Below are 21899 nucleotides of genomic sequence, written 5' to 3' on the forward strand. Positions count from 1 at the left end.
ATGTTCCAAATGCAGAGTACAAGTTCTTCTACTATAGTTCCTGAATGGAATGTTGATCTCATCAAGTATGTTCAGAAGTATATATAAATAGCTTCTCCTTCAAAGTGTGTCTCATGCATATGGCTCAACTGCACATGTATCAAATAAATTGCATGTCACAGAATCACAGTGCAGAAGAGGCCCTTCGGCCCATTGAGTCTGCACCAACACGTGAGAAACACCTGACCTACCTATCTAATCCCATTTACCAGCACTTGGTCCATAGCCTTGAATGTTATGACGTGCCAAGTGCTCATCCACCAGCCTCCCAGGCAGCGCATTCCAGACCGTCACCACCCTCTGGGTAAAAAAGTTTTTCCTCACCTCCCCCCTAAACCTCCTGCCCCTCACCTTGAACTTATGTCCCCTCGTGACTGACCCTTCAACTAAGGGGAACAGCTGCTCCCTATCCATCCTACCATGCCCCTCATAATCTTGTACACCTCGATCAGGTCACCCCTCAGTCTTCTCTGCTCCAACGAAAACAACCCAAGTCTATCCAACCTCTCTTCATAACTTAAATGTTTCATCCCAGGCAACATCCTGGTGAATCTCCTATGCACCCCTTCCAGTGCAATCACATCCTTCCTATAATGTGGCGACCAGAACTGCACGCAGCACTCCAGCTGTACAAGTACAACATGATCTCCCTACTTTTGTAATCTATGCCTCGATTGATAAAGGCAAGTGTCCCATATGCCTTTTCACTGCCCCACTAACATGCCCCTCCACCTTCAGAGATCTATGGGCACACACGTCAAGGTCCCTTTGTTCCTCAGAACTTCCTAGTGTCATGCCAATCATTGAATACTTCCTTGTCAAATTACTCCTTCCAAAGTGAATCACCTCACACTTTTCAGGGTTAAATTTCATCTACCACCTATCTGCCCATTTGACCGTCCCGCCTATATCTTCCTGTAGCCCAAGACACTCAACCTCACTGTTAACCACCCGGCCAATCTTTGTGTCATCCGCAAACGTACTAATCCTACCCCCCACATAGTCATCTATGTCGTTTATATAAATGACAAATAACAGGGGACCCAGCACAGATCCCTGTGGTATGCCACCGGACACTGGCTTCCAGTCACTAAAGCATCCTTCTGTCATCAGCCTCTGTCTCCTACAACTAAGCCAATTTCGAATCCACCTTCTCAAATTACCCTGTATCCCATGTGCATTTGCCTTGTTTATAAGTCTCCCATGTGGGAACTTGTCAAAGGCTTTGCTGAAATCCATATAAACTACATCAACTGCACCACCCTCATCTACACACCTGGTCACCTCCCCAAAAAATTCAATCAAATTTGTTAGGCATGTCCTCCCTCTGACTCCCTCCATGCTGACTATCCCTGATCAAACCTTGCCTCTTCAAGTGGAGATAGATTCTCTCCTTCAGAATTTTCTCCAATTGTTTCCCTACCACTGACGTGAGACTCACTGGTCTGTAGTTCCCTGGCTTCTCTCTGCAACCCTTCTTAAATAGCAGAACCACATTAGCTGTTCTCCAGTCCTCTGGCACCTCCCCCGTGGCCAGAGAGGAATTAAAAATTTGGGTCAGAGCCCCTGCAATCTCCTCCCTTGCCTCCCTCAGCAGTCTGGGACACAAATCATCCAGACCTGGAGATTTGTCCACTTTTAAGTCTGCCAACACCTCCAATACCTTGTCACTCCCTATATCAATTTGCTCAAGAACCTCGCAGTCTCTCTCCCCAAGTTCGATACCTTCATCCTCATTCTCTTGGCTGAAGACAGATGTGAAGTATTCGTTCAACACTCTACCAATGTCCTCTGGCTCCATCCATAGATTGCCCTCTTGGTCCCCAATGGGCCCTACTCTTTTCCTGGTTATCCTCTTCCCATTGATATACTTATAGAATATCTTGGGATTTTCCCTACTTTTACCAGCCAGAGCTTTTTCATATCCCCTCTTTGCTCTCCTAATTGCTTTCTTAAGCTCCACCCTGCACTTTCTGTACTCCACTAATGCCTCCGCTGATTTGATTCCCTTGTACCTGCTGAAAGCCTCTCTTTTCCTTCTCATCGTAACCTGAATATCTCTGGTCATCCATGGTTCTCTGGGCTTGTTACTCCTTCCTATCACCCTAGAGGGAACATGTTGAGCCTGTACCCTCCCCATTTCCTTTTTGAACGCCCCCCACTGCTCCTCTGTAGATTTCCCCACAAGTAGCTGTTCCCAGTCTACCTTGGCCAGATCCTGCCTTATTTTACTAAAATCCGCTCTCCCCCAATCCAAAACATTTTTTTGCAACTTGTCTATTTCTTTGTCCATAACAAGCTTAAATTGTATCATGTGTTCATGTGTTCATTAAAGTTTTGATATGACACAGTTTAGGTTGGATTTTGAATTAAATTTATTTTAAGTGGCTCTAATTTATAATCTAACATTTTGCAAATGGTTGTTATTTAAAAACTGAATTAAATAATTCCTAAAGAAAATATTAATGGTACTTAGAAAAATAAATGAGAATTGCAAGAAATATCATTTCATGTTATTTGAAAAATATTCTAGTGCTTAATCAATTTCTGTATTCCATGGATCATCTCCATTTCTTTTTTTAATTCTTTCATTGGGATATGGGCATCGCTGGCAAGGGCACCATTTATTGCCCATCCCTAACTGCCCTTGAAATAAAGGCGTGCCACTCCATTTCAGAAAGCAGCTAAGAGTCAACCACATTGTTGTGAGTCCAGAGTCACATGTAGGCCAGACCTGGTAAGGATGGCAGATTTCCTTCCCTAAGCAACCTGGGCGAATCAGATGGGTTTCGTGAACCAGATGGGTTTCATGGTCACCATTACTGAGACTAGCTTTATATTCCAGATTTATTAATTGAATTTAAGTTCCTCCAGCTGCTGTAATGGGATTTGAACCCATTTCCTCAGGACATTAGTTTCCTTAAGCTTGGATCTTCCTTAAGCTTTAACAACACTTTCAAAGTTAAGTACAAGCCTTACATTCTTCATTTTTTGACTTAGCTGATTAATACAGGCAGTAAATGAGACACACAGACTCAGGCCTGGATATTTCAGATGGCAGGGTTTCCTGCCCTGCCATCCAAAGTGGGGAACACATCCTCGCCGACACTGCCTGCCCCACATAAAATTTCGAATGAGCATGAATTGGCTGCAGGTGGGACTTACGCCCCTCACTCTGGAGGAAGTCACACCTTAGAGAGCTGCCAGCTAATCTTATTGGCTGATAGCTCTCTAGTTCCTGCAGCGACAGAAGGTGCAGTGGACAGAAGTGGAAGTTCATTAACTCCACCCCTAATTCCTGGAAGTGCATGGAAAGGTGAGTTTTCGGGGTCTCACATCAGGGAGGGTAGGAAAGGCCTGAGGAGGCGGATAGTGCGGTGTTGGGGGAGAGGCTGGGGTGGGGGTAGGGAGGTCCAGCTGCTACCAGACCTTAAGGCGGAGGTACCGGAAGTTAGAAGGGGGCTTCACACTACTCTCTTCCTGCCCAAGGCCTAAACCCAATCATTTTCAGATTTCCCCTCGGGAAAGCCTCCCGCTAGCCTAAAAATTGAGGCTGGGTGGGGAAAAGCCCATAAGTGGTCAAGAATTGGCCACTTAAGCGCCTCAATTAAGGCAAGGGTGGGCAGCCCATCTGAGGCCTTGTCTATCCCAGCCTAAAATCGCAGAGGTTGGGGCAGGTGGGAACCCAGTGGGAAGCCCATTTGAGCCATTTCACGCTACCCTGCCAGCGGGTTTTTAGGCAGGGGGAGAGTGAAATTCAGGCCTTTGTGCAATCCCCAATCTATGCTGTGTTAGCTGGTTTTAGATGGGGTGTTTGTAAGGGAGCTAAAGTTAGTTTCAGTGGCACTTGGATAGCAAGGACAATATTGACATCTCCCTCAGTGATAAGCGACCCCTGCTTGGTCAGGCTTGGCTGTGGTGGACTTCACAGTGGAACAGCCTGTTGACACCAGTTACTAGGCAGGATCATGAGGAACGATGAGGGGCTGGAAGGCAAATTCAACCCTCCTCCTAGCAAGTTTCCAATTTAATTACCAGGACAGCTATCAAGTTAAAGAAAAGTACTCCTTCACAATGGCAGTGAGAACAATTCAGTCATCTCGACCAACTGTTACACATCTTCTAGTGACTAGCTCATGAGTGATAGGATCATTCGCTTGGGAGCTTGTCAAGCAATAGGGAGTAATGCAAGGAGATAAATGAGGACCAAAATAACCTTTTTTCTTTATGTATTGTTTGTATAGCTTATTATCATTAGTCAACTGCCAGAACTTCTGTGACCATGCTCCATATCTCTTTAAGGCAGGGGCTTGAACCTGGTTGTGTTTCAGACTATCCATGTTTGCTTTTTCATTGATTTGTTGTGTACTGTAGCTGCATCATGGCTTCAGGTTGAGGATTCAAAGTTTAGTTCATCTGTCTTTTGATGGCCCTTTATAGCTATTCTTCAGAAACAGGTGGCCTTTTGGCATGGCATGAAAGGAAGAACAACACTGAGGTAGGCCCAGTAGAAAAAAGAAACACCTCCTGTAAATATACATATGTGCACACTGTAAAACCACCTTTTGACATGGAGTCCATTGTTCCAATGAATGTCATTTGAAGACTAGTTTGCAGTGGGAGACAATTCCTTTTCTGCATCCTTACTGAACTACTGCCACTTTCAGCATACCTCTTATGAAATATCCACAAAGGAGCAGAATAGTCATTGAACTCTGTCGGAAAGATATCCCCTAGCTGGTTTTCTTCTTCTGTGCAGCCTTATCCTGCATGCTTTCCTCTTACAGCTTTTTCAGCCTCTGTTTTAAGGATACAGATCGGGATGCAAGTAGAAAACTCCTGTGGTAAGTGTTTCATGACAGAAACAAAGAACCTGCATTTATCTGGTGCCTTTCATGATTTCAGTCCCAAAGCCTATTACAACCAGTGAAATATGTTTTAAGTGCAGCCATTCTCGTAATATAGGGAAACAGAACAGCTAATTTGTGAAAAGCAAGGCCCCACAAACAGCACCGAAATGTCAGCTCAGATTATGTGGTCAAATCTTTGGAATGGGCTTGAACCCATAACCCATGAGTGGGCAGAAAAAGACCTTTCTGCCTGAAACTGTAGGAAGGCAGTTCGCAGAATCCTTTCTTAGCAGCATAGTGGAGAAAATACTTTTCTTAATTGCTTCAGTCAAAATTGATGCTTGAGAGAAAGTTTGAGGAGATTCAAAGCCTATGAACTCAGTCACTTCCTTGCTTGATAAGCTCTGCATGTGGTTAACTTACCTGTCTGTTCTGCAGACTTACCAATTCAGGTGCAATTCTGCTATTAATGTTGTAAAGTCAGGGGACAGCAGTTTTTGCCTTCATTGTCCTGTCGTTTGTATATATGCAGTACCTTGCGGGTGGGCTTATCTTTGGCCAGTACCCAGTACCACTAGAATTTAGTCCACGTGATAGAATGGATATAACTGGTGTGCCTGATTTACAATCCAAAATATGGCCCTACACCATACTACAGGTGCCCTGTCCAAAATCCAGCAGCCTCGGACTGAGACCACGCCGGATTTTGGATTTTCCTGGATTTTGCACATGGGACCTGAAAGCAGGAAGGTTGCAATCATAAGTGTAGAAAAAATCCTAGACTCTATCCCGCCAGTGAGACAGGCAGCTTTGTATTCGGAGAATAGGGAGGGTCGAGTGGAGGCAGATTTTAAAGCGTTGTAAAGGACTCAGGTCCTGTGGGAGGAATTGTCCCAGATTTGCATTGAGTACGGTTGTAGACAACCGGCTGGCCGTGATGGCGGCTTCTCACGCTGTATCGTTCCAAGCCCACCACATTAATTATGCATTCCCGGGAAGCATGCTGTTTCCATGACGGGTGGGCTCCCATTCACCCCCCCACCATCACTTCGCCACTTCATCACCCCGGGTGCCATGTTTAAAGTCCAGCTGTGTGCACCAGATCTCAGTGCTTCTAGCCCATGACTGTTGCAGGGAAGATGTCCATGAAAGGCAAGAATACTGCAGACCTCCCAGATTTAGCGACACATCACTGGAGCACCTTTTGGATGACGTGGAGGCCTGCTGGGATGTTCTCTACCCTGCTATGGCTGCAGGATGGGCAACGGGATCAGTGCCAACGCTCTTCAAAAGAGGACAGCCACCCAGTGCCTCAAGAGGATGAATGATCTCCTCCAGTACGCCAGGGTAAGTCACTCTTCTCATTCCTCTGAACTCACACACTACAAATCCATCACACATCCACAGGGATCTCATTCACTGCCAGTTCAAGGGATATCACCATTCACTCTCTCACACTCACCGTCATTGTCCTCATCCCTTCCTTGGGACCACTCACCACCCACAAATGCCAGGCACACTTATCATCTGGCCTGGCAGGCATCCTACTTACACTCTATCTATTCGTGCAGGACAAGCTGGCACACGATAAGAGGGAGAGGTCACAGACTGGTGGGAGATTGCCTGAAATCAAGGTCCTCATGGACTTTGAAAACAGAGCCATCTAGCTGACTGGTGACAATCTGGGCTGGTCCTGTGCTGACGGTGAGGTCAGCGATGCTCTCCCAAGTGAGGGTCCAGCAGTGCAACATCCATCAGACAACTGTGCTATGAGTGATGTGTCCTGTTTCACAGGCCACTGCCATGCACTAATTATCTCCCCTTGCTTCCGCAGGCACATCTGCCAAACAGCTGTCAGAGTCCACGACCCAGGGCCTCCAATCAAGCTCCAAAGAAACCTCTGAAGAGGAATCTGGAGGCACCCTCCTTGAAGTCCCATCACAGCATTCACCCCACCCTCCACCAACGGAGATACACTCACCTCGGTGGAACCTAGCTTTAGAATAACCCCGGGATTACAATCTGGTGGGCACATCGCACTGTTTGATCTACAGCAGGTGACAGCAGGGACTTCCCAGGTGCTGGAGGCCAGAAATCTGCTGAGTCCGAGTCAGATGACGAGCCTCTGGATTTGGCCACGTGCTAGTTGATGGAGCTGCAAAGGCAAACTCAGGAACACCAGGAAGGGATGTCCGCTTCATTCCTCAGATTGCAAGGCATGTTGGAGAAGTCTGTCCGCCTTCACTTTGAGGTGATAGCACTGGCATGCCAATCAACCGAGGTCAACACTGGTAGGATGACAGCCACCATGGAGACCTTGGTCCAGGACATCACTCCTGCACTGTTGCATGGGCTCAACTCCATCGCTGATGTCATAGTTGGCCTCCAACAAGAGGGTTGCGGGGCAGCTCGATCTCACTCCTGCTTCCCCTTTTTCTCAAGGAGTCAGCCTGGGGCCCTCAGGCACCCATAGGGTGGAGAATCAGCGGGTGCACACCCTGGGGCCATCCATCCAGGTAATTCCAGGAACGTCCAGCCCATCTGAGTCTGCTCTTCCTGTGACCTCAGCAGCTCCAGCTCCACATGCCTAGGTGGGTGCCACTACCACACAGCAGGACCCGAAAGTGGGCTAGGACCCTCCAGGGGACCACTGCCAAGGTCATCACAGACAGGGTGCTGCAGTTAGCAGGCTGCCTCCACCTCCGCTGTAGGTGTCCGGGGAGCACCAAGATGTAGTGGCAGGGTTAGGAAAGTTAAGAAGAATTAGTTGCACAGCCTGGGCATGGGTGTTGATCACTTGTACACACTGTTCACTATTGTCAATAAACTCCCAAGAATGTCTCCCTGCCTATGGCTCCTTGTTCTGATGAGCAGTGTTCATGTCACTCAGATGTGAAACCATTCTGCACAGGATAAAGACAGGTGTCTCAGTCCAGGGCCTCTTCCCTGTGCTTTGTGCAACCTTCAGACCAAAATGTTGGTCCGGCCTCACACTCTCTGGAGTCATTATTGATGCCTGCACCTCGACAGTGCTTGCCATTGCTGCCAGACTGTTGTGGACAAATGTCACAGAGTTCCATCATTCTCTCTGTGTGCTCTCAGCACCTTTAAGGTGGGGCTGGCCCTCATGTCTTCAGCACCTGTGACCAGTGACGCTATGTTCCTGAAGGGCTCAGGTGCTGAAGGCAGACAAAGGATCAGGGTTTCATGGCTGCATCTCTATATGACCCTGATCACAGAGTGCAAGCGAACTGCCCTCGACCAGACAGGAATCAGATATTCTCAGAGGTTATGTGAAGAACTATGGAGTGTCCTCATTGCATTCCATCATCATTTTCCTACAATCGAACGACTATTAGTGCCTCCACTGCCTCTCCATGACAGGAGCATTCTCACAGAGGGTATTAACACTACCATAAGCCAGGCTGGAGTCAAATGTTCACAGATGCGATGTGAGAATCTCTGTGGTCTCCTCACTCATATCATCATCATCATTCACAAATCTAGCAGCTATGAAGGCCTCCTGAGCACGCCTGCCTCGTCTAGCCAGTGCGAAAGCCTCATCCACGTCATCATCACCTTCGAGGACCTCCCCGCCCTCATCCCCTTCGGCGTCCTCCTCATCTGAGGAGACCGCCAGCTCCTCCATCTCCTCCTCAGCCAGCTCCTCTCCCCGTTACAGTGTCAGGTTGTAAAGGGCGCAGCAGACGTCAATGATGCGTGACACCCTCTGTGGACTGTATTGCAGGGCTCCACCAGACCGGTCCAGGCACCGGAACCTCATCTTCAGCATTCCGATGGTCTGCTCCACCAAGTTGCGAGTTGCAGCATGAGCCTTATTATACCCTCACTCTGCTACAGTCTGAGGCCACTGCACAGGTGTCATCAGCCATGTCCTCCGTGGGTGGCCCTTGTCCCCAAGGAGCCATTCCTGCAGCTTCTGTAGACCCTGGAAGAACTCATGGATCTGTGACCAACTGAGGATGTTGGAGTCGTGCACACTGTCTGGAAACTGTGCGCACAACTGCAGGATGCGTTTCTATTGGTCACACACCAGCTGCACATTCAATGAATGGAAGCCCTTGCGATTGATGTGGTTGACAGTATTTTGCAATGGAGACTTGAGTGCCACATAAATGCAGTAGATCGTACTATGCACCTGTGGGAAGCCTGAGATCTAGGCGAATCCAATCGCTCTTGCATCCTGGCTGTCCTGGTCCTGGGCGAAATGCACAAAGTTGTGTGCCCTCACAAAGATGGCATCCATGATCTCATGGATGCATTTGTGGGTGGAGGTTTGTGGGAGCCCTGTAAGGAGCTATTAGCATAGAAATTGAGTACTGCTGTCACTTCCACAGCCACTGGCAGTGGATGCCTCCAGGTACCCATGGTGCCAAATCCTGCAGCAGGTGGCAGATGTGACTGACCAGTTCCCTAGACATACGCAGCCTTCGACAACACTGGTTCTCAGTCATCTGTAGGAATGAAAGTCGGCATCTATAGGCCCTGGGTGTCGCTGGGCGCCGATCAGCGATGGCTCGCTGTGGCTCTTCGGCAACATGTGTAGAAGCGCCAGCTACCCCTTCTTCCAGAGGGTGCTGCTCCTCGGTCTGCACAGCCAGGAGCCTCAGTCACTCTCTTCTCCATTGTCTTCGCTCTTGGTAGGCCATCAGGCATGCAGCTAATTCACCAGGCTCCATGCTGCTGATGTACTCCTCCTGCAGGATGAAAGAGAGAGAGACCTGTTGGGTTATCATTCGCTTCTCCCAATGCGGTCTCCTCTACATTGGAGAGACCAATCGCAGACTGAGTGACCACTTTGCAGAACACCTTTGGTCTGTCCGCAAGCATGACCCAGACTTTCCTGTTGCTTGCCATTTCAACACTCCACCCTGCTCTCATGCCCACATGTCTGTCCTTGGCCTGCTGCCATGTTCTCGTGAAGCCCAACGCAAACTAGAGGAACAACACCTCATTTTCCAATTGGGCACTTTACAGCCTTCTGGACTTAACATTGAGTTCAGCAACTTCAGACCATGAACTTTCTCCTCTATCCTCACCACTTTTTTACCCGCTTTTTTCAATATGCATTTTTATTTTTTTATTTTTATTTTTCATCCACTTACTTTTATTCGAAGCAGCAGAGTTAGGAAGGTTAAGAGAATGTAACTCTTTTGAGTCAACCAAATAAACGAAATTAACAAAGCTGGGGATTAAAAAGCAGCCCCTTAAAGGGAAACTGCAAAAACAAAGACAAAATGTAAAGGAAACTTAATCACATTTTGGATTAATGTTTGTAAGAGGGTCAATAAAACACCGCAGTCCCCGCAGTGCCCACCGAACATGGAAGGCCTCGACAGTGACAGCAGACACAGATTGGCTCCCTCTGCAGGGACACCCAGCCATGAACACAGCCATGGAAAAGAGGTAGACAGTCAGGTCAGACAACCCCCTCGATTGCCCACTGCCTGGACCTGTTAATGGCCAACTTGGCCAGGCCTAGGAGCAGGTTCACGAGGAGTTCCTCCTCCCTCCCGGCCCCTCTCCACACTGAGCCCGTAGATCAGGAGTGTGGGACTGAAGTGCAAACAAAACAGAAGGAAAAGGTTCTTCAAGTAACTAAAAAGGGGTTGCAGCCTACAGCAACTTACATATGGGTGGTGCATGGACTCCACAAGGCCATAAAAATGCAGGCTTCTTGGGAGTCCGTGAACCGACACATCCTACGGTTGTATGGGACTGCTTCATGCAACACCCTCCACCCCAGATCCCAGATGGAAAGTGGGAGGACACCCCCATAGAGGGCCCGCCACTGGAGACCTCCGCCACCAGACGGCAACAAGGCACGCCAGGGTATGTCCAGGCAGCGGTTGAGGGCAAGGAAGTGAAGGGTGTACAGCAGAAGCCCATACCCCTCCGCTCCATGCTAATGAGAATGGAGGTCATTTCTGCCAGGCAACTCAGGTTGTGGGGCAGCTGTTCCCGAGGGAGGTTTGGGGCCAATGTGGAATTCTGTCGGAACAGGGGTACGCTCAGACGGAAGACCACCGCGCACCTGCGCCACCTCGAGACCCAGGATGACATCGGGGTTGAGCATGACCCCGTCCTAAGGTCTTGAATGGCATTGGCCGCGAGCCGAATGTCCACCGATGCACAACGCGCCAACTCCTGTGATAGCATCCAGCCCACTGCTCCGCCACCCAGCATGTCCCCAATCCTGGTCACCCCGGCAGCCACAGCCCTCCTCTCTGCCAGCCACTGAAAAGGACGGAGGGGAAGATTCCTGAGCAGTGGCTCTCTGACGATAGCCGCTACTCCTGACGGCGGAGAGCTGCGTCGCGAAATGACCATGTCTCCTCAGGTCTATAAACTGGAGCTACACGTCATAATTCAGGCCGTGCACCTGGTGGAAGAAATACGTCGCCAGGGCACAGCATCTCGGAGGGGGCTCGATGTAAAGGTATTGCTGCAGGGCCTGAAGGTGGAAAGTCAGGATTTGAGTGCGTAGGCACATCAGCGCGTGACCGCCCTCCACAAGCAGTAGAATCAGAACCTCAGCAGCGACCCAGTGTAGCCTTATGTCCCAGAAGTCGACAAGCATTCGCTGGACTTTTGTCACAAAGTCCGGGGGAGGGGTCAAAGTGACCAGTCGGTACCACAACATGGTGGCAATCAGCTGGTTCATGATCAGAACTCGACCCCGGTAAGACAGCACTCAGAGCAGTCCTGTCCAGCGCCGCAGGCGAGTGGTGACTTTGGTCTCCAACTTCTGTCAGTTCACCAGGGCAGAGGTGGACCCCCAGGTAGAGGAAGCTGGTCCTGATCCAGGTGAAAGGCCTGAGCTCCTTGGGTAGGGGATCCATCTGCCACTAACCGACCAGGAGCCCAGAACACTTGTCCCAGTTGCCCCTGGCAGAGGACATGGCAGAGTAGACCTCCTGGCACTTGCGGATCCTGCACAGGTCAGCCAGGTCGGTGAACATGAGGAGCACATCACTGGCGTAAGCTGATGCCCAGCCCGCACAGAACCAACCCCGACAACCTCCTCCGCAATAGGCACAGGAAAGGTTCCATGCAGATAGAATACAATTGGCCAGATAGGGGGCAGCCCTGACACACACATCTCCCAAAGCGAAGGGGCACCGTCAGGGACCCGTTAAACTTAACTAGGCACTCTGTGGCAGCGTACAGAAGTCAGATCCGGGCGATGAAATGTGTCCCGAACCTGAATGCGCACAGAGTCCTGAATAAATATTTGTGATCCACCCTATTGAACGCCTTCTCCTGGTCAAGAGACAGGAAGGCGCTCGACAGACCAGTCCTCGGGGAAAAGTAGATAATGCCCCGGACCAGATGGATGTTATCAAAGATGGTATGGCCTGGGATCTTGCAGGGCTGATCAGGGTGGATCATGTGGTCCAGCACGGTGCCAAGGCGAGAAGACATTCCCCTGGCAAAGATCTTGTAACCTGTGCTGAGGAGGGAGGCCAGGCACCAGTTCTTAAGTTGGCAGAGATCCCCCTTCTTAGGCAATGACCGCCCTGCGCCACAAGGGGGGCATTTCCCTGGTAGCGATACTGTCCCCCAGGACACCCATGTAGTTGTTCCCCAGGACATCCCAGAACGTCCTGAAGAACTCCACGATCATCCCATCCAGCCCAGGGATTTGCCCCTGGAGAGGCTGTTGAGGGCACCAGTCAACTCCCCCAGACTTATAGGGGAGTCAAGTTTTCCGATGCCCTCCGGGCCGACCTGCGGCAGGTCCTCCCACAAAACTCTGCAAGCATCCTCGCTGGATGGATCCGGAGAGAAGAGGGCAGTGTAGTAGGATTTGGCAATGGCCCTAATACCTTCCGGATCTGAGGCAAGGGATCCATTGTTGGCCAGCAGTGTAAGGAGCTGCTGACATACCCCATACCTTTTTTCCAGTGAGTAGAGGAAGGGGGAGCCGCGGTCCAGGTCCTTAAGTCCTGCAGCACGTCCTTCTTCTCTTTGTACACCAGCCGCAGGGTCAGGTCCGCGTCGGGCTGACGGAGACGTGCCTCCAGTTCGAGCACCACCTTCTCCAACTCCTCGACCCTGGATTTCCACCTCTTCGTCGACCCCCTCACATACTCCTGACAGAAGATGCGGACATGAGCCTTGCCCACGTTCCACCATAGCCTCAAGGAGGGGAAGCCTCCCCGCTTCCTTCTCCAGCCGGCCCAGAAACAATGGACCGAGTCCAGGAACTGCTCGTCCTCCAGCAGCAGGTTGTTAAAGTGCCAGTACACGGACCCCGTCCCAGCGCAGAATGGAACGAGTTCCACCCACACCAGTTGGTCGTCTGTGCACGGCACCTGCTGCACAGAAGCCAACGGAGCACAGGACACGTACACCCTCGAAACGTAAAGGCGGTCGAGTCTGGACGCTCCGACTCCAGGTGACACGAAAGTGAAAACATTGGAGTCAGGATGGAGATGTCGCCAGACGTCCACCAAGTCGAAGGACCCGACCAGGTCCCGCAACTTACTCACATCTAGCTTGCGGTGCTGGGCTGAGACGGTCCTTGGCCTTGAGGGTACAGTTGAAATCCCCCCCTGAGGATGATGCATCGCCTGTATTGATGGAGCCAAGATGATTGGACACTTCATCAAAGAAGCTCGCTTGCTGCTGCGTGCCCAGGGGAGTGTATACGTTCACTAAGTGAAGTGCCGCACCCACTAAGCGCACGGTAAGGTGTGGCAATGGCTCCTTGAACTCCAAAATCTCTGGCTGAAAATGTGGGGCCAACAAGATAGCCGCCCCACCAGAATTGGAGGCTAGGTGACTCATGTAGACCCCCCCCGGCCACTCCAGGAGCCACGTAGCTTTGTCTCCCGGAATGGTTTGGGTTTCCTGCAGGAAGGACCGAGAAGTTCTGGAAACTGCGCTGTGCGTCCCTGCTGCCGTTGATGTTGAGGCTCTGGAAGTTTTCATTGTCAGAAGTATGTGTTACCATCACCATGCCTAGTGTAAGAAGGAGAGGACTATTTTAATCTTTCCTCTCCTTCAGGAGCCCAGCGAGAAACATATGGACCCTCCACTTAGTGTTCTGGTCCAGCCCAGGCACCTTGAGGGCCTCGCGGGTGGACCAGAACACAAGAGGAAAAGAATGCCTCCTTCCCCTTTCTTGGTGACCGCGATTACTCGCTAAAAAATCCTGGAGCTTCCATAAAGGGGTAAGGGGAGAATCGGTGGGGGGAACCAGGAGATCCACCACCTCACCCGACAATGACTCTAAGTCGTCCCCGGTACTCACCACCAAAACCCCATCCTCCTCCAGAGCGTCACCTCCAGCTTCCAACCCCTCCCCCATATTGAGTATGGGGGCTGGTTCGGAGCTGCCAGGTTGCTCCGTCTCCACCTCAATCCCATCCCCAGGGTCAAGGGCAATAACAAGGAGGAGAGGAGGGAGAGGGAGAAAAGGAATGGGAGACACAGTGGGGAAAGGGTAAAGGGTGCAGGGTGGGTGTCACTCAGTGGAGTGGAGTGGGGGGGTGGGGGCTTCCCTGGTCTTCCTGTAGGGTGAGGACGATGTCTTCATCAGGCAGCTCGCACTGCCTGGCACAAAGAAATCGGCATGGTCCATCTTCACCAGGCAGCACCTGGGTTTATACACTGACAAAGTGACGGGATGGGTTGGGAGTGGGGTTCCAGCAAGATCTTAAACAAACACACACACCCCTTCTCCCCACGCCTCTGCAAATGTCTTCTTTCCTCCCCCAAGCAAAGCACAAGTTTGTCTTGTGTCCCCACCAAACAAATGTCCAGACACCCACCTCAGGTGTTATTTAAGGAAAGGTCCTGGCCTCCCTGTCCTGTAGCACCTCCTCTCTCTCTCCTCCAATTCTTCAGGCCTCAATAGGCCTCAGGCCTAGCAGGCCTCATCGCCTGTATCCTTGCCTTCAAGGACCTCATCCTCATCATTCCCTTTGACGTCCTCATTGGAGAAGACGTGCAGCTCTTCCATCTCACCCTCAGCCAGGTCCTCCCCCCTTTGCAGCACCAGGTTGTGGGGCGTGCAGCAAGCGACAATGATGTGCAACACCCTCTGGGGACGGATTGCAGTGCTCCACCAGACCAGTCGAGCCACCGGAACCTCATTTTCAAAATGCCTTTCACTTGCTCCACCAAAGTCCGGGTCGTGGAATGAGTCCCGTTATACCCTAGCTCTGCTGCAGTCTGAGGCCACTACACAGGTGCCATCAACCATGTCCTCTGCGGGTAGCCCTTGTCCTTGTCCCGAGGAGTCAACACTGCAGCCTCTTTGGACCCTGGAAGATGTCAGGGATCTGAGACCTGTTAAGGATGTAGGAGTTGTGGACGGTCCTTGGGAATCATATGCAGATCTGCAGGATGCATTTGTGGTGGTCGCACACCACTTGAGCATTCAGTGAGTGGAAGCCCTTGCAGTTGACGTAGTTGGCTGCTGGTTGCTATGGAGATCCAAGCACCATGTGAGTACAGTTGATGTCACCCTGCACCTGTGAAAAACCTGAGATGTGCGCAAATCCCAGTGCTCTTGCTTCCTGGCTTTCCTGATCCCGGAGGAAATGCACAAAGTTCTGTGCTTTGCGAAGATGGCGGTCTGTGACCTCCCGGATACACTTGTGAGATCCTGCACAGATCACCTGTGGAGCCTTGGAAGGAGCCACTGACGTAAATATCGAGCACCGCGGTCTCTTTCATGGCCACTGACAGTGGCTGCCCTCCATGTCGCTTTTGCACCAAACCCTGCAGCAGATAGCATATGTGCACAATCAGTTTCCTAGATATGCACAGTCTTTGGCAATAATGGTTCTTGGTTAACTGCAGGAATGACAAGCACCATTTATAGACCCTGGTTCTAGTGAGGCACCTACGAGTGACGGCCCGCTGTGGATCTTCGGCTGTGTGCGTAGCAGGCCCTGCTGCCCCTTCATCTTGAGGGAGGTTCTCCTCCCTTTGTTGAGCCAGGTGCCTCTGCTGCTCTCCTCCTCTTCTTCTTCTCTGCTTCCTGTAAGCCATAAGGCATACTGCTAAATCACCGGGCTCCAAGATCCTAATGCTCTCCTCCTGTAGGATCAAAGAGAGAGACACGTGGGTTAGCATAGGTGGCCCAAGAACCTCTCTTGGTTAGGTCTGAAAGCCTCTTCACACTTGCAGGAGAGTGCTGGCCTTGCACGGCCAGTATGTAGTGCGCTCATTGGCTGTCCGAAAGCCCAACAACCTCTGCCCCACACCACTTGACTGATTGGCGGCAGGTTCGCTCACCGAACTGCGTGCTGTGCTCTCAGCTCAGGCACAGGCATTCTCCTAACATGCACTGCAAGGCTGCACTGTTAGCTTGAACATAATAGATATTGGTCCAAGCCTTAATAAAGTCATTGCAAGAGGCTTTGAGCACCTCCACCAGTGACTGTGCCATGACCGCCTTTCGCAAGGGGATTCTACAACTTGCCCAGTCGGCCAATTGCTCCGCTGACCCCTAAAACGCACATTAATTTGCAGTCTGTGCCTGAGGGGTAAAAAGTTTTGGAGTATTTTGTGGCACTTTCATGCTTTTGCATTGCTTGAAGGGGCAGTAAAGCTTCAGAGGCCCAGCTCTAAGCATGTCAATGAAGCTGCTGCTGAACGGTCTCAGTTGCGGAAGAACGCTCACTTTTGACAAGCTTGTCCATGTGCGTGGCTGCTTCCCTCATTTCACCTCCCCCAACCCAAGTACTTCCTTCAGTCTGTACTGCCTGGCTTCCCCAAGCCCCCAACACTCTCGCATCCCCAGCCTGACCCACACTGGAGCCCTTACCCTGGCACCACACTGAAAGCCAGCCTTTGACTTGCCTGTGCCCCCTGCGAATGTGCGGCATCTCTTCCTTGATGTCTTACAGGTGATGCTTGCAAACGCTACGCAAGGTTGTGTGCACTCACCTCCGAGTTCCCTTCGAAGTTCAGGTCACCATGTGCGCGCCTTTTAAAGTCACGCCGACGTGGGTAGTAAATTTGACATGGGGGGATAATTCTGGTGAGCAGGGCTTATAATGAAATGTCAAAGTATTGAAATTAATTTCCCGATGTGCGGTGGTGGGAAACGCGGCCTGCCACTAACAGGTGGAGTGGATGATCACAAACTGGTTTCACGATGGCATGAAACTAATTTTAGATTTTTGGCCTTCTCGCCATATTGTCCCCCGCCTGCCATGACACCCGACGCCAATGAGGCCGGAAAATTCTGGCCTCAGTATTTATGAAATCGAAGGATTAAATTGAATATCAAAAATGTCTGGTTTTTGGACAGCCAGATTTTGGACATCAAACCTATACATCTTCAGAGTGTCACCTGTGGCACAGTGGTAGCTCTCTAGCCTCTGAGTCAGAGGGTTGTGTGTTTAAAACTCACTCCATAAACTTGAGTTAAGTTGATGCTCCAGCAGAGCACTGAGATAAGATGTTAAACTAAGCTTTTATTTGGCTTTTGGGTGGACATAAAACACCTCACAACACTAATTGAAGATGAGCAGCAGTGTTGTACTGACCAATATTTATCTTTCAATCAACTTTACTGAAGCAGATTTTCTGGTCATGACCATATTGCTGTTTGTGGGAACTTGGTGTGCACAAAGTTTGCTTTTGCATTTCCTCCATTATGATAGTGACTACAATAATCATTAATTGACTGTAAGGCACTGTGTGACATCCTGAAATTATGAAAGGCACTATATAAATGCAAATCTTTCTTTCTCTTACACCACTTTTGTTGCTCAAAGTACTGGAATTCTGAGCCCTATATAATCTCTTCTTAAAATAAATCTAATAATCTATACCAAAATATAAACATATGGGAAAGAAGGAACAGAGTTGCTCCAGTTGGTATGTGTAGTGTAATCATAATTATGTTCTTTTTGAACGCACTGATGATGATGCAATGTGTAGAGACCAGAGCAATTCTTTCCCATGTGGGTGCACAGATTATGTGACATTGGATACAGGTTTTATGTGTTTTTATTCCATTCAGTAATGGAGCTATATTCAACATATAAGGCAGGTCCCTTGGAAATACCTGGAATGCGATTGGGCTAAACATGATTATGTTTTCTCAGCAATACAGGCCACTTGTTATTCTCCCTCCTGTTGTTGAAACACTCTGAGGTATAAGACATCAAGATGGAGAAAATCCAAATGTTCAAAGCCAGTTTAAACAGCATTGATTTTGGAGTTCCTAAGCACAGTATAATTATAGATGATTTTGCTAAAAATATATAAACAGAATGAGTAAAGAAATTGAGAATGTAATATTAAGCTCAGCAAACTCCTGTGTCTACCAACACATATTCAAAGGTTTTGGGGGCCTATGAAATGATACTTAAGACCTAGCTTCAAGTTTGTAACTTTATCTGTTTTAACATCTTGGGTAAACTTACTAAATTAAGTAAGGCCTGATAAGGGCTCACTGCAGAATGACACAGTACATTTAAATCATAAAGATAGCTGTATATTAATGTGTACTTAACTACAGTCATGTGATGTAGTTCATGAAATAATTGACTCAGGTGATTATAGATTATTAAATAAAATTAATTATATTAATATCAATAAATTCCGTACCTGTAAGTATCTACCCGATTAACTTTTGACATTGCAGCAAATTCTTGTTTTCTATTGTTGCTGTTCGTGTACTGCTCACTATAAAGCTTCAGCGACATCTGTTCTACAGCATCTCTCCTGGTCTCTAAGTTGATAAGCTGTATTTCTCCCTAGAAACAAAGGTGCATGTAACCAATAAACATAAATAGCTCAGCATTCATCAACAGCTCAGGACATTCCCTGTAATCTTAATCTCCAATGCAGGGATTCCATATACTATCCTTTGAGAATCCTGTTAGCATGTGGGCATTGCATCAATAAAATGGCATATTTAGATTTTTTCACAAAATGAGTAATGTATTCTCACTCCCTTGTGTGCTATTCAACTGTATAATTTTACAGAAGGCAGGCTCACATTTAGCAAGATCCAAATGAAACTCAGTGGGTTAACAATTAAGGTTGCTTACAATTTCTTGTCTCCAAGGCAAGTCAGGGCAAAGTGTGGGAGTGATTTTACAATGTCAGAATTGTGTTCATTTGGATGGTATTACAATACTATTCATTCAACTTTATGTCACCAGAGTTTCAAGGGCTTAGATCACTTAATTCTAGCAGTACAGCTCTCTCGCATAGCCGATTGTTGCAAATTACAGGCAGAAGCAATTTACAACAATCACCTTGTAGTCTATGACAGATTTTTTCAGTTAATCCTACAGCACTTCCACAGTTATTAATATTTTACCTGCAATGTTTTCCATTCCAATTCAATTCAGCACTTTTAAAACCTGGCTTTAGACCACAAACCTTTCCCCAATAGCATTCATTAGCATTCCCAATTCGGGCAAACTGTGTTCCATAGCCTCTGTTCAAATCACAATTAATTTACCCATATCCCAGGGTACTTACATCCTAAGATATTGCTGCAATGGTTTTCAACATGAATGCAAAACAAATCATAGTAAAAATAATCAAAGTTGCAACCTTTTAAAAAATCTCAGCTGTATTCTATCTACATTGTGACAATGCTGTCAACCTCAGTTTCTTCCGTCAAATCTGTGGTTGTGTTTTTTGTTGATTTGCTCCCCATGCTGAATGTTGTTCCTCTAGCTAGAACAGTGGACAGACAAACCTATCTTCAATCCTCCCTCAGCTAACAAGCCTCCATAGATACCATAGAAACATTGAGACAGTGTCATAGATGGGTTCTCTCTTCAACTCTCCCTCCATTTTCATAGGAAGTACCTTTCCTCAATGATCTAGGTAAGGCTTCAAAGTATGGGGTACCACAGGGATGAACTGCAATTTGGCATTTCAATTTGCAATACGTTGTAAATAGTGCCATTTAATCAAATACATAGCTGTATGGCTGAGTGATTTCCCTCTCACCTCCTGAGTTAGAATTTTGTGGGTTCAAGGCCCAGCCCAGGATTTGCACATAATCTGGGTTGACACTTGAGTGCAGTAGTGAGGGATTACTGCATTTTCAGAGGTGCTGAAATGCTAACCAAGGCTCAATCTGCCTAAACAGGAGAATGTTGAAGATCCTGGAATCCCTAATCAACATAATCAAATGAAACAGATTATCTGATTCGCTGTTAAGGACTTTGCCAAGCAAATATTGGTTGTTGTGCTTGTCTACACTTCAAAACAAGCAATGAAGGAGCATTTTGAGACATTCTGAGGGCATGAAGGGTGCTGAATGTTCTAAATTGCAAAATATAGGGCATTTGCAAATCGCTTAATAAAGATATTATTTGATCAGGGTACTCCTGTTAGATATGAGTGATTTCCCCATATGCACTCTCTTAATGTAAGCGCCAGCTGATTTAGGATTCCAATCTTCAAACAAGGTAATTATTTTCATCATTTCAGGAAAATTCATCCAGTTCATAATTCCTCACACCAACCACAAAACTAATATTTGTATAAAAGACTGTTATTTACCATAATAATCCATGCAGAAAAGTTTAAAGAGCTTTTGAGTTTGGTATCTTTATTGGCTAGGTTCCAGTACTTAATTGGCCAATTAGCTGGTTAGCTTTTGTAATGCCAGGAACTAGGGGAGGAGAGTTTGGGTGACACGGATCTGTGAAACTACCAAGAAAATGTCCTGTGAAATTACACACTTAAAACAGACGTCTATATAAAAATAATCACAAATGCTACTGCCCAGGCTTTGGCACAACATTTTGCCTTGGGGGATCACACTGGAGTGGCACAAGCTGCATTATTATGTTTATTGAGAGTTTGATATTGTCCAGTGAATGGGATAGTGTACCATGGGACACACAATTATCCTTTAATTATGGTATAATGCACCAAAGACCACATTAAATGTTTCAGCACATTCTCTGGTTTACTCTAAAAGGTGGTAAATGTCACATTGTTAGAACATTACGATCAGGCTAACATGAATAGAATTAGTTACAAGTAAGATAATTACATAAAAATCAAAAAGACTTTACTTACAAAACATACAAACTGTTTCAAAACATATCCAGTATGTTGTATTTTCAGTGAAAAGACAAAACAGTTTTGGTAAACTCTTTAATATAGGACTTCTGATATGTAGTGAAAATCGACAGAATCATGAGAATTAGAGAACACGATTCCTCACAAAGGAGTCTTAAATTTCACCAAAAGCAAAATACTGCGGATGCTGTTAAATTTGTCTTTCACTCTGTGCTGTGACTTGGGTTTTTGTACTTATACTACAAAGCAGTTTCTGCTAAAGGTTAGCAAGGCTGAAGTTGCTGTATAAGTTGGCCTTTGGGTGCTGGCCAGAGTCCACAAAAGGACAAAGTCTGACCCCTGGAGGAAGCAGACTTGCACTGCTCGGGTTCACAGCATGTAATAGACCAGTGCAATATTAAACCAGCTTTCTAAGACATTCAGTGGGTCTGCTGAAAGTGGCGTGCACCTGGCGAGGTAGACTTCTTCCATGATTAACAGTGAGTTGCTGCTGCCTTGTCCTCTTTGGGGAGCACCTGTAAATGTCAGCCTATGCGTGAGACCAGGTGGTGGCGGTGCAAGTTGCATGGAGGATGATCAATGAAGGGAGGAAGGGTTAGCGGGGAAGGGTAGAGCAATGGCCAGGCAAAGGTAGAAGGGATATTGCAGGCTGTCCAGGTGCCCTTTAAATATGGTGCCTGGACTTTCGACCCTATAAGGTCGACAGTAACTTCCTGCCCGCCTCTGCCATAAGATTAGCCATGCTCTGGACGGATGCATAGGTAATGAGCTGAACAGCGTAAGATCACATGCGGCCAGCCATCCTGCCCCCCCTGCGGAAATCACTCCGATTTCCTCTCCTGCCACTGAAGTTAGACTCCAGAACAAAAGATTTCGGCCTATGTGTATGACAATCTACTAACAGGGCAGCTGAGAAGATTGAGCTATAAGTTTGCTGTTAGGTAATTACTGATTTGT

The 21899-nt window shown here is 48.1% G+C and overlaps 1 protein-coding gene across 5 annotated transcripts in view; it reads right to left on the bottom strand.

Moving 5' to 3' along the window:
• akap6 (A kinase (PRKA) anchor protein 6) overlaps positions 1–21899 on the bottom strand; it is a 467239-nt gene that overhangs the window by 152042 nt on the left and 293298 nt on the right. For all 5 annotated transcript variants that reach the window (XM_078562838.1, XM_078562835.1, XM_078562834.1 and 2 more), the window contains exon 7: positions 18492–18640. In XM_078562838.1, coding sequence (XP_078418964.1) covers positions 18492–18640 — 149 coding nt within the window. The remainder of the gene's footprint in view (positions 1–18491; positions 18641–21899) is intronic.

This window comes from Cetorhinus maximus, chromosome 18, assembly GCF_964194155.1.
Source record: "Cetorhinus maximus chromosome 18, sCetMax3.hap1.1, whole genome shotgun sequence".
In the NCBI taxonomy this organism is placed as follows: Eukaryota; Metazoa; Chordata; class Chondrichthyes; order Lamniformes; family Cetorhinidae; genus Cetorhinus; species Cetorhinus maximus.